Below are 15,920 nucleotides of genomic sequence, written 5' to 3'. Positions count from 1 at the left end.
GTGCAAAATTGATTAAATTGGATATTTATCAAACAGAGCAAAATTACCCAAACTTACCCTACCAAAGCTTTATTGTATGTGATACCAAGTTTAGAAAATTATACATGTTCTGAATTCTTTTTTGCAGATCTACTGAGTAAAGTGATTGCATCAGCTCCTCAAGTCCTACTAGACTCACTCCCAAAGCTGAAAGAAGCATTTGACTTCCTGGCTTATCTACCGCTGTCGTCTGCTGAAGGGTTGATGAAATCCGTCCAGCCGCTAATTAAACTGAATGTGTCGCTGAAAGACTCCCTCATGCTGGTATTACGCAAGGCAATGTTTGCCAGGTAGGAAGAACTAGTTACTTTGTTAGATACCGTCTTCACTTGGAAAAAAGTGCCTTACAAACATTGACATTTGCTCTTTGAAATCGTCCCAACCTTTAACCTTTACCTTTTGATCGCTTAATTATAACCTTAACGCTACCAATAGCCCTAATCTCTAACCATATCCATAAGCCTTATCCTAAATTTTGTGTTTAATTACATGGAGTAACCCATTTTTCTCCCTGTATGTCTTCATGTAACTTTATCCAAACCCTAACCATATCCCTAATCCTAATGCTAACCCATAACCCTAACCCTAATCTTAACCAAAACCCAAATCCTAACCCTAATCCTAACCCTAACCATAACTCTTACTATAGCCCTAACCATAACCCTAACCCTGAGAATAACCCAAATCCCTAACCCTATCCCATAAGCCTAACCCTAAATTTTGTGTATAATTACATGAAGGAGTAACCCATTTTTCTCCCTGTATGATCTTCATGAAACTTCATCCTTCTGACCAGCAACACTGAACTTTATTGCCATTCCCAGACAAGGAGATTCCCGGAAGATAGCGGTATCAGGATACCTACAAATACTCAAACATTTCCAAGTCTATGGTAGTCTCCCAGCCAGTCAGAGTAGCCAGAGTTTTGGATCAAACCAAGTAAGTAGTGTCTGGGATGGAGACTAATACCGTAAAGATTCGCCTAATGGCGCATGGGGACCAAAGGAGGCATTTTTGAAAATTGAGTTACTATAATTACTACCTTATCATTACATTATCACCAAAGGTCTAGCATACTTGGTTCTAAAGTTCTGAAGCTTTGTGATGTGTATTTTGTTATGTATTGTATTGTTTCTTTACTCCATTTTTTTGCCTTTATCTCAATTTCAAATTTGTAAAAATCCCACCATCAAATCAGGACATGGTGGGCACTCTCTATTTGTATATGAAATTTACTGCAAGGCAAAGGAGCCCATGTGTGCCATCAGGCGAATCTACGGTATACTTGTTCGTGTTTGTTTCCTGTAGATGTATCAAAAACCAAGTTTGTGTTTAATTAATATTGTGTTAAATTTTGTGTGTATCAGGATTTTTGGTAGATATATACTGCAATTTCCAAATATTTATGTTAAAATCAGTTGCAATAAAGAAGGTTTGATGTGAAAATTAGAACTCTTAGGAAAGCTATAGATTGATTTTCAAGAATTAAAAAAACAAATTTATTTCATCTTGCCTGTAAACAAACTCTATGACAAACTAATGATACATACAGTGGCCCAAGACACACCTTATAAACCATTTAGCATTATACCAAAGAAGATACTATATTATTCCCAGAATCCTTTGCAACATGATGTATCGCCCCATTTCATCAAATGACACTCCCATTACTTTGTACAGGTTCCCTTTGTTTTCATTTTGAGAGTAGACATGCTAAACATAAGTCGATAGGGCCAGTAAAAAATATTGTTGTGTTGCCCTCAAGTAGGAAAAATGGAAAAGTTGAGTCGGTGGCCATGGTTCAACTTGCAAATTCAATGTCTGAATCCACAGCAGCTGAAAGAACTATCCCATCATGCATTGCAGTATATCTTCATGCTCCATAGCAAATGCGTACAAAATATAAACAAGAGCCGCTTAGATATTGAGAGCTATGGATAGTTTCACAATACTTTAGAGGTCATATTTTTTGCAAACAAAAGTCTAAGCTTCCCTGATTTAAATGAGTTATTTAAAGTTGAAGTGAGGGAATTTGTGTACATTTTCTATGGCACATTCTGACCAATATCGTACCGCAAAGCATAATGGGATACTCCCTTTAGCTGCTGTGGTCCGAATCAATTGAAATTGTGGAAGTAAGCTTTTTTTTGTAGATGCATAGACCCTAAACAGAGGATGCTAAAATAAAGAATTACCCCTCTACTCTACCATGCCCATGTAAAAACATTAGTTTACATAGTTAATGATTTGTTTAGGCCAAAAAAAAAAAAAGGTTTGTCTCACGAACCCGCGCGCATAAGTATGTGAAAGCGATACAGCGCGTTTGTCTACGCGCTGACCGCCTTTTTAAAGGGTTTTTTTTTTTTTTTCGCCGATTTTTCCGGGTCCCGATAGTTCGAAAAACGAAAAAAAATGAATTCCTCAATGTCAGAAAACCATCGAAAATGTCAGGCAGCGCGTATGCCATTAGTGTTGCAGATAGCCCGTAACCCACACCGTAGCCTCAGTCTCGCTAGTTTCACGCCATCCTTGCAACGGCACGGAGCGTAAAGCCGACGCAGCAAAGTGGATGTAATATAAAAGGACTTAGCCTCACGGAGAACTCTCTGCGATCGAAAGTGAAGCCATGTTGTTTTCATAAATTTTTGTATTTTTGTAGCTGTTTTTAACTAATTTTTACCGTTTATTTCAACATGATTGTTCGTGATTCGTATAGTTAAAACAGGGGGACTGTGCTGAGGAATTGGGCACTGCATCGGTGCGCCGATTCGGTTAGGCCTACTCTGAATGCCCTAAAAAATGAGTTGGTGTCGGGGCGAAGCTGTAACCCGTATTTTCCGTATTTTGCACTGATTTTTAATAGTGATCAGCTCTAGGAAGGCAAATAAAATACAGTTACAGAATATTAACATTGTAAATTTGTTGCTTCTCTTTCATTGTAAGACCACTTGTAGTTTTCCAATACCTGTCTTGTGATTTTCATTTGTCTCAGGCTAAAAAAAAAAAAAAAAAAAAAAAAATTAGCATAGCTTCTAAACCAAAAAAAAAAAAAAAAAAGCATAGCACTTAGCTTTTTTGGCAAATGTTCGTGAGACAAACCTTTTTTTTTTTTTGGCCTTACATAGACAAGCACCCTGTCATAACACACCACCAATAGTTTGCAGTTATCTTTATAAGCAATGGTCATACCACATGGTCTATACTTTACAGCAATAGATCCTAGGTATTCAGCAGACACAGAGAAGCATGAGATCTCATGAGTGTTACCCAAGTCGCTGTTACACACCAATATGATGTCATTATAGCAGCACACTCCAGACGGATACAAGAATGACAGTTGCCTGTTGGTGTTGAGAGTATGCAACAGTAATCCTGTGCTGTCTACTATCTGTACTGAGCTAACACCATCACTGACGATGATTGTGTCATGTGATGTAGTAGCTAGGTAGGAAGGCTCAATATCTACCTTAATACTGGCAATGTGAGATCCATTTTGTCTATGTTTGCTGATATACCTTTGATTATATACCTGGCCTACCAACAGCTGACCATTGCTATCTATCGTCAGACCACGGAGCCGTGTGTACTCGGAGTCGGAGGGTTTGTTAATAGTAGACATTGCTACCCATTTACCTATATACACACATTGTGCCGTATACATTAGGACGTAAAACCCACAAGTCACAAAGATAATACCATCAGCATTGACAGTCACATCCCAAGCAATTGGTGTCACTCCAGGATTCATCCTTTGGTTGAGGTCCAGATGAGATTTGTTTAACCCATCAGAACAATACATAGATACTCTATCAGCGCAGTTGTCCACCACAGCGATATCTCCGCTTGGAACAGACGGCAATGTTCCTTGCTTCTCTCAGCTTACCAGGCCCATGTTGATAACCAAACTCCCTCTCAAGCTCCCATGGACCAGCAATGAATTGAAACTGTTCAGCAGATATGAGCTAAAAGAAAAGGAAAGAAAATAAAAAGGGGAAAAGGAAAAAGTTTTACTCAAATTAGTTTTTTGTTGCATATAATGTATCAGTTTGCCATCTTGATTTATGGGGCCCAGACATATTTGTAATTTTGAAAGACAAAAAAAATGTACAATCGTATAATATGGAGTTAATTTTTTCAAACCTGATTTTTACAGAAGAGCAATTTTAGTTTTTGCCTTAAATTCCAGTGATGTCAAAGGAGACCATTAGCGCCATAAGGCTTAATCTTTACGGTATGTCAAAATAGGGCTCAACCGATATGGCATTTGTCTTCCTATACAATATCCAATATCGATTTTATGATATCGGCCGATAGCTGATCCGATCCGATATTGGTAAAAAAAAATTCAGAATAAGTCCAGTGTTTTAAAAACTTTGAATTTTTTTTTTTTCAATTATAATTTTTTTTTACTGCATCCTGTCCGATACCGATATTGCAAATATCAGGCCGATATGATATCCGATCCAATGATCGGTTGAGCCCTAGTCAGAAATGATGCTATGCACACTTTTTAAAGCGAAACATACAGCCCTGTGTTATCATAATTATAGTCATGTAGACAACTAGACATATGTTTATTTAATTTGTGTTATCAGATAAACAACAGACTAAATATAGTATTTGATAATAACATTATCATATACAAGTTTATGAACTTGTAAGTCAACCAGCTAGCAGGTCACGCTCTAGATCGATGCCTGACAAGTTCACATTTTCTGTGCATGTAACATATTTGCTTAGTTTAGTACCAATTCCGAAACTTGATAAAGTTTGCCAAAAGACAGTGCTCTCTCTCAAAGGCGATATCAATTGTCCCTGTGGCTGCCTGTTGCTAAGCCAATCAAACAATACAAAATTGTATGTCTGATTCTGAGGGGTATATTCCTATCCAGCAGGATTTCCCAATTGAAAAAAGTATAATTTTTTAATTTCACGAAGAAAAAACATCACAAAATTAGTTGCTGAAAAAACAAAAGTATGCAAAAAGTTTGCAACAGTCATGTGTATCTGATAGTTTAGGGAGTGATAGGCTCTGGATGGAGCAATTGTTTCCTGGACAGATTAATATAAGCTTTTCAAATGCACTCACCATCAACATCACTTGCTCCATGGTCGGACGTTGCTTCCAATCAATTTGCCAACACTGTCGTAGCAAATCAGCAATTGGCTTGGGGCAGTTACGGGGAATTGGGGGGCGTTCGTTGTCATTACATATCCTCCAAATGAGATTAGCAGGTACCTCACAACCTTCAAACGGAATATCTGTCGTCCAAAGTTCCCAAACAACCACTCCGTAAGAATAGATATCATATGTAGGGGAAAGGGTGTCGTCTCGCAAAAGTTCTGGCGCCATCCATGCGTAAGAGGCTGCTTCTGTAGCTTTGCTCTTAGTGACATCCATATCTTTGGCTAATCCGAAATCACACAACTTCAAGATGTTGCCGTTTGTGATCAAGTAGTTCGACGCCTTAATGTCTTTGTGCACAACGTGCAACGTCTTAAGGAACACGATAGGCCTTGCCGTCTGCTTCGCCCAGTCGTAAAACCGCAGACCTAAATGGGTGCCTCTGTGGGCGTCCAGATATGATTGAAGTGACCCACCATCACAAAGCTCAAGAAGTATGTAAAAATCCACTTTATCATCAAAAATACCAAGTAGCTTTACAATATTTGGATGGTGAAGTTTTGAGAGAAATTTTACCTCATGACGTCCCTCGTCTTGGCTTAATCTTTTAGCTGCAACTTCCTGTTGGTTCCATAAAGCCTTATACACAGTACCAAAACCACCTTGTGCAATTCTGTCTACAAGTTTCGGTTTCTCTTGTGGAATTGTTACATAAGCCATATTGAGAAAATCATGTACATCAGAGATTAGTCCGATTTTATAGTCAACAAATCCGAAGAGTATTTATAACAATGGCTGACTCAACTCAAATGTAATTTTTCATATCACAAAATATACCATGTCATCAGTCTACTAAAGTATTGTACAATTATGCCGCTGTGGGTGCAGCTCAGCTAGACTGCAACTCACCCAGCATCCAGGCAATACATTGTATTTACCTTTCGTTAATTTGTTTGCTGACATAGATATTTATGATAATCAATAAGGTCAATTTTGGTATATGTAGATATCAGGGCTGAAATATCAAATTAGTACATACATTATTTTGATATGGACTAGGCTAGAGACAAAAGTTTTTTGTTTTCTAAAAGGCAAAGTCCGTTTTGTGAATTGCACTACCAGTTTCCAACAGTTTTTAAATTGCAACATTGCACCCTCAATATAGACATACCATTATTGTTAGCATGAATTTGGAGTCTTCATGGCAAAGCAAAGCTTAAAATGACATTAATTAGTCTGACAAAGTGTTCTCCAAGAAGTTATGACATAAACTGGTTTTCCACCAAAACACCGAATTCTGTTTTCTTTACCAATAAAACTGAAAACTTTGGTCTCTTGACTAGGCACGAATCAATATTGAGGGCAGGCTCATATGGAGGTATTAATCAGACGGTATGTGACGTACGAGGCTGATGAAACTACAAGCCTGACAGCCCATTCAAAATTGATGGTTAGCAGTTACAATTTACAAATTGAAAAAACAACATACAATGTGGTACTTTGCTGTACCTCAAAGATTTCATAATTATGTGTTAATCCAATGGCGATGTCAAAAATTGGCGATATCGCATCCGCCACCGCCTGGTATTAATGTGGGTAAGATTGCTCTCATACCAAAACGTGTAGCCAAATGTACGAACTTACCCATCAGTAGAGTAAATAAACCCAATCATTTTTAAGGCAAAAAAGTCAAAGCCCATTGAATCATGTTAATCTTGACATATTTTGTGAAGTTACCCAGGTAAGGAGAGATGGCAAACTATTCTTTGTTTAACCTTAACACCCAAAAATACCACAAAAAACTATGATGAAAAATTAAGTGCATGCATGAATCCCAGGGTCTGCGATGATGCAATCACCCTAAGTGTTATATGCTCACGGAATTGCTGCCCGGGCATTGATAACCCGTGTAGCTACCGGTCCGTGATCGTGTGGTTGGCATGCGGGGGGTCAAAGGTTCGAATCCCGGGGTACAAAGTGACTTCTTTGTTCATCTTCTCTCCTTTTTCATATCTTCTTTAACGTCCGATATCAAAAAGCAGAGTTAAGTGTTAGGGTTAGAATGTTGTTGAACAATTTGAGACAACTCTGATCAAAATCAGAGCCTTTTGAATTTTTTACCGGGGGGCAGTGGTGGACACCAAAATTTGACATTGACCTTTATGCCTTGAAAATAGTTTTCAAATTATTTAGAAAGTCATCATAAGGGGGGTCTTAGAACTTGTTAATCTTTTATCGTAAGTACTGCAGAATCCTTGGTAACACCCTCTTATTGCGTTTAGGCTTTTTCTGTTCAGTTTAAATAATACTTTCCCTTTCGATCTCTGTTCTTAGGCTTTTTCTGTTCTGTTTAAATAATACTTTCCCTTTCGATCTCTGTTCTTAGGCTTTTTCTGTTCTGTTTAAATAATACTTTCCCTTTCAATCTCTGTTCTGTAGATTCAAGTCGATATTCACACCAAATCACACCAACCAAATAACTATGAAGCTATCGTATGTATGGAGATACTGGCAAACTTACGGAGATGTTTCACCCAAGACGCTGATGTGAGACTTACACTTTACCAGGTATGTTTCTAATCTTAATCATTTAATTTGACTTTGATATGGCTCTGAGAGTTCCTCTGGCTGATTTCATACTTGTTATATTTCAATTTTCTCTCTTTTTTTTGCACATGCTCTGTACAAAAGGATAAGAACTCGGTAGTGATAAGAACTCTCCAGCATTTTCAGTTTGTTAAGGCGAGTGAGATTGCAGGAGCCTCAGTTTTAATCATTTAATTAAAACTGCAGCACACCGACATCGCCTGGTTAATAATTACATTATACAACCAGAGACACTGAAATGAATACACAGGATCGATACACGTAAATGTGCTATGCACGATTGATATTCATCTTTGGATACTGGTGTAGAAAATGATGAATATCTCCCGTAAATGATTTCGTATAAAGAAACCAGATCTGGTTCCTTGCACTTGAACATATATGTTCAACAGATATTAGCGTCGTTAGCTAGCGTCTTGAGAAACTAGCGTGCGTCTTGAGCTGAAAAAGTGACCAAAATTCAGATTTTAAATATAGCGCAGCGTAGACCCTCGTGGAGGTAGTCTCGGGCCAGACTGTATGTGGCTATCACGAACATACAGGATCGACGAGTGTCAGACCGACTGACACAAACTGGCTGTGTAGGAGACTATCGTAGAGGCAGTCTAAAGCAGATAACAATGGCGTATGTATGCTCGCTGACTGTACAGAGGTCAGTCACAGGCTAATGTCATTAGCCTTAGTCGGATGTCCTTCAGCCTATTATGCGTTTAAAAACTATTAAACAGGTGGGAACACAATGGCCATGCGTGGCTGTGGATTCAACCTACCATGGCATTTTCTGCCATGAAGATATCGGGGCGATGACACTGTGTGCAGTGAACTACTTACTACTAATACATTGATCTTATAGGAAATTAGTCAAGGAAGCCAATAATCACACTTGATTCCAAACTCTGCAATCGGCATCTTTTTTAAAGTAAATTATTACTGTTTTTGTTTTTTAGGGACTGTATGATGTGCTATGCAGAAACTCCAAACTGAAAGATTCCATTTTGAATATGTTGACAACTCAGCTTAGGAAGTACTACGAGATGGATGATGATGTGACCCCACCTGTCAAATTAGAGCCTTGTATAATAGCACAGGGAGAACAGGTGTTCTTGGCAGAACCATTGGTAAGAATCAATCAATCAATCAATCAATCAATCAATCAATATATCAATATCTTAATTAATTCAGTCCAGTTCTTATGGCTGAGGAGTGCAAAATTTCTTAGCATAACCATTAGCAAGAATCAATCAGTCAATCAATCAATCCATGTATGAATGCTCAAGGAGAATAAGTTTTTGTGGCCAAGGAATTGGCAAGAATCTAGCAATCAATCTATCATGGTCATTATCATGGTCAATACCATTGTTTTCATTAGTTGACCAAGGAGCAGATGACTCCAAGTTTTCGCCAAGTGTTTTGGTCTTGGGCCATTGAAACAACTTGGAACTTTGGTGTGGCTGCAGCATTCCATCAAAGTAACCCCACACTGCAGATTAGGCCATCTTAATTTAATAGTTCATCTTAAAGTTCTTCCCAAGTTGAAAATCTAACGCGGCACACAGTATTTTTAGAGATTTTTTTTAAAATTTACTTTTTCATTTTTTTTATCTGTGGGACGAGCTTTTTGACAAGAATAGAACACTTTTTCATCTGTCAAGGAGGTTTCACTGTGGTCAAGATGAAGAATTTTATTGAAATTTACGATTTAGGCTATTTTGACGTCTGATGACGATGTCATGATATTTTTGTGTGGTGGATTTGGAAAAAAAAATAAAACAGCAATTTTACTTATGCATGCGGGGGCTTTAAGAGACAAACTATTAAATTTTGATGGCCTTATCATTACTGGGTTGGGAATCTTCAAAAGCTGTTCAGCACAGATTAGGCATAACTTTGGAGTTCTCTTTAATTTCTTCCATTTTTAGGCTCATCTACTCCAGTCTGTATGCCAGTGTATGCTGCGTACCAGGAAGATACTTGATGAGAGTACCGATGATGAGATGGATGATGAGGATGAGGAGGAGGAGGAGATGGCAAGACACGTCTTGGAGCAGCTTGAGAAGATGATGGAATCACTGACTAGGAGGATGATTAAGAGTGAAATGGAAGATTTTGAATTGGTGAGTAGCAGACTAGGAGATTGACTAGACTAAATTTGTTATAGACGAATCCAATTTCACGCATTCCTACACCTCAATGGCAGCCATTATTATGTTCTGATGAATCCAAGTGTGTGAAAATATTGGATCCAAAACATGATAATGATAAAATTGGATGCTTTTCGCCCAATATTTATTGGTCTCGCTATGAGTTTTAAAATATTTTTAAACTCATGGCTCAACCAATAAATTTGGGCTCAATCGATCCAATTTTATATCATAACTGGGTCCCCGTCAGCTCAATCTCACGTAAAATGTGAAATGATGCGGCCTTGGAGGATATTTTAAACTGCATTCTATCACCCGTGTTACAAATAGACAAAAGAATGATGACACTTTATAACACAAAAGAATCTAGCATCGATTTTTAAGCGGCTTTAATCCACCCAATTGGGGAGTCACAACACCACTTTGGTGTTGCGGGGACCCAGTAATGGCCGACCAAATCCTGACCATGAGTTGGCTCGTTGGATTCGTCTATAAGCCAAATTTTGGCACATTCCTTTTTTTTTTTTTGGTGGGGGAGCAATCACATTCTTAGAATGCATAAGCACTTGTAACAAAAAAAAAAAAAAAAAAAGCGCAGTGATTTATAGTGTGCTACGCACAGGCACAACGCCTAGACGTTGATCCACAAGCCTCAGCACACTTTACAGGTTGTCGCTGACCACTATGGCCCCACATCATTCCATAAACAGTAAACTTAATCATGTTCTGTTATCTTGGGCAGTATTAGCATACTGTTATAATAATTTTTTTGTTTGTTTCTCTGTCCGTTTCTCATGTTTAGGACAAGTCAGCAGATTTTTCCCTTGGGAACAGCGTCGGAGTAAAGAACAACATCTTTGCTATATTGGTACTTGGCCTGTATGATGTGCTCATAGAATATAATTTTGCCAATTCTAAATTCAGGTAAACACTTAAAATAAACATAATTTAAAAAAATTGTCAATTGTCTAATAAATAAATAAATAAATAAATAAATAAATAAATAAGTAAATAAATGTTGATATTTATACAGCACCTTTCACATGTATCAAAGCCCTTTACATTTACTTCCGCTGTCATTAGAATATATCAGCTGCCATACAATGCCCAAGGCATGCTCATACCTTTGGGCGGCGCTCAATGGATAATATTCCTAACAGCTCCCCATTTCATCCATGGGTAGTGAGAGGCATGTGAGGTAAAGCATCTTGCCCAAGTGCACAACATGATGGCACCGCCGGGGCTCGAACTCGCAATCCTCCGATTGCGAGGTAGAGCCTGTGCTGCTGTGCCCCCACAGATATGGCAGCAGCAAAAATATTAATCAAGTAACAAATCAAGAATACGATTAAGCATCATTAATTTGATCTCGTGCGGTAGTTTGTAATGTTTTTAAGCGGCTTTAATCCACCCAATTGGGCAGTCACAACACCAGTTTGGGGACCCAGTAATGGGGACCCAGTAGTTTGTAATGTTTGAATGTTTCCATGTTCCAGTGTATGATGCGTAGGCCTCTTCCCTTGTTAACAAATCAAATCAAATTCAGTTGCAATAAGCAGCATCTTGGTTCAGGAGTTAATGCTCTCGATCTGCATGCTGGCCATAGATTTCAACGTAAAATTCCCAGTTTTGAGATATTTTTTCAAAATATCAAGAGCTATCTTAAGAACCACTGAACCAATACTTAACTTGTTTGTACTCAATTTGGTGCATTTTTCATGCTGATGCCAAATATGGTCATAAAAATTTACAATTTTGAAATTTTTGAATTGAAATTTCTTTTTGGAACTTGACGTTTGCTGGCGACACCTGCGTGGAGAGAAGCTACTCTTTGTGAATGTGAAAAAAAAGGGTTTTTCTCAACTTTGCAGAAGTTGTTTTCTCCTATTTGTTTTTCAATCTTTGCAACAAAAAATCATTTATATAAAGAATTGCCAATCTAATAGACCATTCATATATAATTGACACTTTGTTGCCGTTGAAGGGGTGAACATCAATAGCACATCGATATTACATCGATATCACATACTATAAAACAACGAGAGCGAGAAGGGTATCACTTGATTATGAAATAAGGAAATAATCAAGTGATACCCTACTTGACCTTGCTTTCCCTACCCTATAATATGTGATATTGATGTTTACCCCAATAACGCCAGGAAGGTACCAATTATAGGAATGGGCTATAGGTCGAATTAGCAAAGCTAATATGTAATGTGGAGAACAAAGCAAGTTTTGAATGTTTTATGGACTTTTTGTTTATTTTGACTGGTTTTGCAGAAAAATGAAAGAAAATTGCCTCAGATGAAAACATCCCTCTTCATAGATCAAATCATCTCTCATCATTTATGAAGACAGTTTTTTCCCTTCGACTTTAACAAGCGTTTTTTCTTCCCATCTATTTCCAGTGTTGAGAGTGGGGAGCAAGTCATCCAGTTATTCTCTAACTACCACACATTGTCTGAGATCTTACGAGACAAGGCGGGAGGAGGGAAGAAAGGCAAAACAGCCACCAAAGTACCTAGTAGTCTGCTGTCTATCAAATTTGTTACTATGGTGATGAGGGCACTATTCTGGTAAGAATATAATAGATATGTATTCACATCAGGGATGGGCGGATGGGGCAGAGAGGGTATGGCCACTGGGCCTCCAAATGGGGGTATTTGTGGTCTGACTTCCCAATGCTTTGCAGTCATACTTTTTGTCTGTTTTACCATCCCAGCAGTATTCTGGTACTAGAGTCAACCTAATTTGTGACCCCCAATCTTGCGTGAAAATGTTGGGATAATTTGTTTATTTTGCGCATCCCTGCTCCCCTTAATCAATGTTAAATGCTGAAAAATAGTGAAAGGTGGTTCCGCTCCAACATTGCTTCCAGGTGGAGGGAGGGGTTGTAAGCGAGTACATAACATGAGCTATGAAACGTATCATGTATTTTCAGCTTCATATTCAATTCGTAGAGAATATGATCCTCAAAACATCAAGTGTCCCAGAGATTTTCACACAAGATTGCAGGTGTGAAAGTCGGTCACTTATTAAACAATGAAATGAATGTAAATATTGGGAATTTGCATTCACAATCATTCAAAAGTGCAGAGATGTCACTTTTCTGTATTTTCTGGGGTCTTTTGTGTGAAAATTAAAAAAAAAATTCTTTAAATATTTCCCCCAACTTTCCCCTAATTTGGTCAAACTTGCAGCCTTTATAAATCCTATAAAAATAATCCTCGCACCATCTGCTTTGACATGATATGATATTCAGGAGGAACCTTCCAAGGGCCATATATATTTGTATGCCATTGATTACGTCCCAAATAAGTGTCTGAAATGAGAGATTTTTAGTTCTAGAGAGCCTCTAAACCCACCAGCTTCAAGGGGCTTTCCCCACTCAACCCCCACCCTCGACCCCCATGCATGCACTTGGTCAGATTCTTTTTTAGTTATTTAACATTTATTGATTTCCTTTTTTTTTATCAAGACCTAAGTGCCATCTCTGACAGTGTATCTGAAGTCAAAATAATTTAATCATTCAGTTGAAAGATGAAGATGTCCACAAAGTTCACAATAAATGGCAAATATATACATAACCACTATAAGTTCAATCTGTAAACTTGCAATTTTTGTTGAAATTTTAATTTAAGAAAATGTTTGTTTTTTAAAATGTGTTTTCTTTTACTTTTCAGTGATGAGATGCCAGAACACCAGCAATGCCTAGCCATGTTACGAGAACAAGATAACTTTGTCCACCATCTTGTATCCGTTGCCGTGCAGAAAGTTCAGCAGGTCAACAGTTCAGGACATTGCGATGGACCGGAGGGAAGGAATAAGGAGAAGATTTATGGCTATTGCTGCTCACTAGCAAGGTAAGAAAAGAGGTATCTTTTGGTGTTCATCAGTGATGCAATTTTTCTTGAAGAGATGCAAATAATGACAATTTGCAAGAGGCTAGGAGGTCCATATAATTTGGGACAATAACTATAGAGAGCATGTCATCTTCAAGTAGATGTCTGATTTTATGCAGGTCTGGCTCTAACTTTCATGGCATTCCTACAAAATATATATCTTTTTGGACTATGAAATGTTAATGTACGTTAATGTTTTATAGATTTTCCAATATAGATGTATTTTAGGAGGGTTTATTTTCTCAATTAATCTTTTAAGGGGGTACTACAGCCCTGTGGTAAATTTGTGACTATTTTTGCATTTTTCTCAAAAACTAATAACACACAAGTAACAAAAGTTATGTATATTATTGAGGCAATTAATCCAATTACTACACTGAAATTTCAGTGACTCAAGACAAGCGGTTCAGTATATATGATAGGAAACGAGGTACATCCTAGCGGTACCTTATTTCTTATTATAAATAACAAATCGCTTGTCTTGGGTCACTGAAATTCCAGTGTAGTAATTGGATTCCTTGCTCCTATAATATACATAACTTTTGTTACCACTGTTTTATTGGTTTTTGAGAAAAATGCAAAAATAGACACAAATTTATCGACACATATTTACACTTGCAAAATTTCATCAGTAATCCTAGCACTACTTGAAATTCCCCAACCCACAAATTTCACCAATTATGGGGCGGGCGTTAATAAGGGGTTCACTGGATCCCCAAATATTTGGATTCAACAGAATCAATCAATCAATCAATCAATCAATCAATCAATCAATCAATCAATCACAGATAGGATTTGTTCAGAGGCATGTGGTGACAAAAATATATTTACAGAATACCTGGTCACATTTGTGCAATACTGCATGAAAACATTTGTAAGCTATTTGCTTGTCTGTGAATCAGTGAATGAGTATATTTAAACTCCTCAACAAAACTTTCCAAACTTTTGTTGAGGAGTTTATATATACATAAATTCTAGACAGTTTATTGGACTTGCCAATTTAGTTGTGATATTTGTAATAATAATAGTTCCATATTCCATAATTGAAAATTGACCCCTCAGTTCTCAAGTTATCACATTCTGAAAATAACCCCTCATTACAGATACAGATTGTCATCTTTAAATCAACAGAGCAGATTTAAAATGATGTATTATTGTAAATAAAATTTGAATGTTAAGAACAAGGCGGTCAATTTCCCAAGTTTATAAACACAATGGCAATAAGGGAACAAACCAATTTTTTGATGATATCCTATAGACGAATCCAACGAGCCAAGTCATGGTCAGGATTTGGTCGCCATTAGTGGGTCCCCGCAGCACCAAACTGGTGTTGATTGGGCAGTCACAACTGTTGTGACTGCCCAATTGGGTGGATTAAAGCCGCTTAAAATTTGATGTTAGATTCTTTTGCGTTGTAAACTGTCATCATTCTTTTGTCTACGTGTAACACGGGTGATAGAATGCAGTTTAAAATACCCTCCAAGGCCGCATCATTTCACATTTTAGGTAAGATAGAGCCGATGGGGACCCAGCTATGGCTGCCATTGAGGTGTAGGAATGCATGAAATTGGATTCGTCTATGAACTAAAATGCTTTTGTTAGGAGGATCACCCCACTCCTTCCCTCCCTGAAATGTAAGTGTGAAATGTTGAAATGTCCAACCCAAAAGATCAACTTGAACCAATATTTCAAATAGTTTTTTATATGTAATCTGACTTTTGGCCTCTCTCCCCCGTGTGTGGTTTGGGCCCTGGGCATTCACACCATGTACAATAATATTGTTGATTCTCACATTAAGTAATGCACATAGCAATTCTTTGTATTTAAGAACAATACATGTACTGTTACGAGTCGTACTTGACTCAAGGCCAAAATCACCTTTTACCCAAATTCACACGAATGCACAACACAAATACACTGTTTGGTTAAGCTAACAAAATTTAAGTCTTTAATTGAAAGCACGTTATTATTGGTACAATATATGACAACAAACGCACAAACAAAATAATCAAATATAATCACTCTTTATCTATTTTGTACTTAGCCAGCATTCTTCTTCTTGACAATCATAAAGTTCCTGCAATGTTCTGGACGACTGATGTAATA

The 15,920-nt window shown here is 37.6% G+C and overlaps 2 protein-coding genes across 2 annotated transcripts in view; one reads left to right on the top strand and one right to left on the bottom strand.

The window, feature by feature from the left end:
- LOC140162931 (Fanconi anemia group I protein-like) overlaps nt 1-15,920 on the top strand; it is a 75,916-nt gene that overhangs the window by 23,203 nt on the left and 36,793 nt on the right. The window contains exons 15-22 of the mRNA XM_072186244.1: nt 128-329; nt 864-978; nt 7,604-7,732; nt 8,719-8,889; nt 9,691-9,885; nt 10,715-10,836; nt 12,321-12,488; nt 13,596-13,775. Of these exons, the coding sequence (XP_072042345.1) occupies nt 128-329; nt 864-978; nt 7,604-7,732; nt 8,719-8,889; nt 9,691-9,885; nt 10,715-10,836; nt 12,321-12,488; nt 13,596-13,775 (1,282 nt within the window). The remainder of the gene's footprint in view (nt 1-127; nt 330-863; nt 979-7,603; nt 7,733-8,718; nt 8,890-9,690; nt 9,886-10,714; nt 10,837-12,320; nt 12,489-13,595; nt 13,776-15,920) is intronic.
- On the bottom strand, nt 3,327-5,892 carry LOC140162930 (mitogen-activated protein kinase kinase kinase 20-like). The gene is made up of 2 exons (XM_072186243.1): nt 5,129-5,892; nt 3,327-4,001 (listed from the first exon to the last, which is right to left on the bottom strand). Exons 1-2 carry the CDS (start codon nt 5,882-5,884, stop codon nt 3,849-3,851), a joined length of 909 nt encoding a protein of 302 aa, XP_072042344.1. The 5' UTR covers nt 5,885-5,892; the 3' UTR covers nt 3,327-3,848.

The sequence above is a fragment of the Amphiura filiformis genome, chromosome 10 (assembly GCF_039555335.1).
Source record: "Amphiura filiformis chromosome 10, Afil_fr2py, whole genome shotgun sequence".
In the NCBI taxonomy this organism is placed as follows: Eukaryota; Metazoa; Echinodermata; class Ophiuroidea; order Amphilepidida; family Amphiuridae; genus Amphiura; species Amphiura filiformis.
Note: the sequence above shows the minus strand (reverse complement) of the source record. Positions and strands in the feature narration are given on the sequence as shown.

Coding starts and splice junctions, on each gene's coding strand:
- LOC140162930 (XM_072186243.1), bottom strand. CDS start 5,884: ATGGCTTATGTAACAATTCCACAAGAGAAACCGAAACTTGTAGACAGA. Junction 4,002..5,128: donor TGGAGCAAGTGATGTTGATG/GTGAGTGCATTT, acceptor CTTTTCTTTTAG/CTCATATCTGCTGAACAGTT.